Here is a 2,459-nt window from a genome sequence, read left to right as displayed (position 1 = left end):
TTATTTTGAGCTCTTTACGGACATTTTCAGTTTCCATTTTTATTATTTTTTTTTTTCTATAAATATTAATAAAATTTTATTTATTGGTTAAAAAAGCTTGAAAATTTAATAGAAGGCTCCTAGTATATTGTTTCAATGGCAGATGAAAAAAATTAAAAGTCTATACTCACAATTTTTTTTATAAGCATCTAAAGTTTAAATATTGACAAAATACGTAAACATGACGAAAATTTGCAAATTATTTTGAGTTAGAAATTCATGAAAAATTTTCTTTTTAAATCTAAGATTTGAAAATGTAATACAAGATTCCTCATAAGTTTGCCTATCTTTTTTTAAAAAAAAAATTTAATATCTAATAGTATATAAAGTATATAATATGTCTTATACCTAGACCGACATACCTTCTCTGCTCAGAATAGTTTTTCTTATACAATGATATTAAATCATTGAATTCAAATTTAATACTATCCATTATACAGTGGCCCACTTGTAACCTACTGTACAGCATAGCGACATCTACTTGCCCACCTTTTTTAAATTTATATTTACAATGTATGTCAATTAATTATTATCGGATTCGACGTGTTATCAACAAAATACCTAATGTCCAAATCTAATCTAATAACTAATAAGTAATAATCAAACTAATCAATAAATTTCGATGAACATTTTACGGAAACTTTTAAAAATAAAAATAAAACTATGTCATAAGCCATGGGTGGGGAGGGGGGTCCGGACCCGGGGTCCACCCCCCAGGGTTCGCCACTGGTACATGTGCATGTGTGCGTATGTGTATTTACGTACCCGTAATTACGATAACTGTGCAGCCGCCAGATAATCACTATAATAACGATAATCGTTGCGATAAATTTGAACTTTTATCTGCGATAAAAATTATTATACGTTATAAGGTACCAACAGAAACTAGAAATAATCATCATGAATATTATTTAATTTTTTAATACCAATTTATTTCTAAATTATAACCAAAAAAGTTTATTTTCTACTATTTATTTTACGAAATTTGATTTTTTATAGTTTTTAGTAAGTACACCACTACTGTAGCTCAACAAATTTAAGTATATAAACAACAGATTATTTATATGCATAACTAATTATAATTACCATTATTTGACAACTTTCCATTCAGCGTTCGTAGGTGAAAAATAATAATATAAGCAGCCACAAATTGTATATACTAAAATCAAATAATACAATACTAAAATAGTTATAGGTACATGTAAGCATTTGAGAAGCCTCAAAATAAAATTTGAAATAATTAAAATAAAATGTAACATAATATCATACTTTACCCTTTAGACCATTAAACCGTAATGTAGGTATTCCTCAGACCTCCCAATATGAAATTCTCAATCTGCAACATATACTGCACAGTAAAAATTAAGTTTTAAACAATTTAATTAACTTAATAAAACAATTATTACGATTAACGTAAACACAATTTAGATTATCAAAAAATATTTGTTTTCTTTTGCATCAAAATCATAAACATCAGCGCATCAGACACACACTGTGCAAATGCAAACGGCAAGCTGTACTCTGCTCAGAACTCAGCAGCATAGAAAAGAGATTTAACTTGACTCCGGCGGTTGTGCACTCCAGCACTCGTCAAAGATCATAATACTTGTGGGGTCAGGCGTCGGCATTTCGGAAATGTTACATGTCATAAAGATTGAAGATTGTAATATTACAATATTCTAGTCTTCGCGCTACATGGACATTAATATATATAAGTATATTACGGATCTTGGACTGATATTATTTAATAATTTATCATGATACGCACATTATGCCATTAGCCATTATAACCTATGGTCGTCTACGACAATACTTTTATAGTTTTGTTCAGTCCTGTAAAGTATTTAAGTAAAAGTATTTGAGTAAAAGTATTCAAATACTTTTTTAAGTATTGAATAACTTTTTAAATACTTTCAGCATCAAGTATTTTGAATGGTATTTTAAATACTTTTTTTTGTATTAAATACTTTTTGGTATTGAATACTTTGGTTTTTTATTTCAAACATTTTATTTTTATTCGAAATAATTGGTTGGAAAAATATTATTGTCAACTACAATAATAGAATAATAGTTTTATTTAATATTCTGTATTTATGTGTTAGCCGAAGCCCAAAGGTTTGTGAAAACCAGATTTCTAAAAAAAGTTATTGAATATTGAATAACAATATTCCCTTTAAAACTATTAGATAACTATTAGATTACCTACTACCTATGTGTTTATATTACGATAATAATAAACCCACTTTAAAAACCAAAAGTATTTGAAAAGTATTCCAAATACTTTTTCAAAGTATTTGAGTAGTATTTGAAATACTTTACAATTAAAGTATTTGAGTAGTATCTTAAATACTTAAAAAAAATGTATTTGAGTATTTACTCAAGTACTTTTTAAAAGTATTCTTTACAGGACTGGTTTTGTT

The 2,459-nt window shown here is 26.9% G+C and overlaps 1 protein-coding gene across 1 annotated transcript in view; it reads right to left on the bottom strand.

The window, feature by feature from the left end:
- LOC100573040 overlaps positions 1 to 1,659 on the bottom strand; it is a 5,719-nt gene extending 4,060 nt beyond the window's left edge. Inside the window, exon 1 of the mRNA XM_029489107.1 lies at positions 1,126 to 1,659. Within this exon, the coding sequence (XP_029344967.1) occupies positions 1,126 to 1,146 (21 nt within the window). The 5' untranslated portion in view covers positions 1,147 to 1,659. The remainder of the gene's footprint in view (positions 1 to 1,125) is intronic.
- Positions 1,660 to 2,459: the final 800 nt, after the last annotated feature.

The sequence above is a fragment of the Acyrthosiphon pisum genome, chromosome A2 (assembly GCF_005508785.2).
Source record: "Acyrthosiphon pisum isolate AL4f chromosome A2, pea_aphid_22Mar2018_4r6ur, whole genome shotgun sequence".
Taxonomy (NCBI): Eukaryota; Metazoa; Arthropoda; class Insecta; order Hemiptera; family Aphididae; genus Acyrthosiphon; species Acyrthosiphon pisum.
The sequence above is the reverse complement of the archived record's forward strand: the minus strand, read 5'-3'. Positions and strand labels throughout refer to the sequence as shown.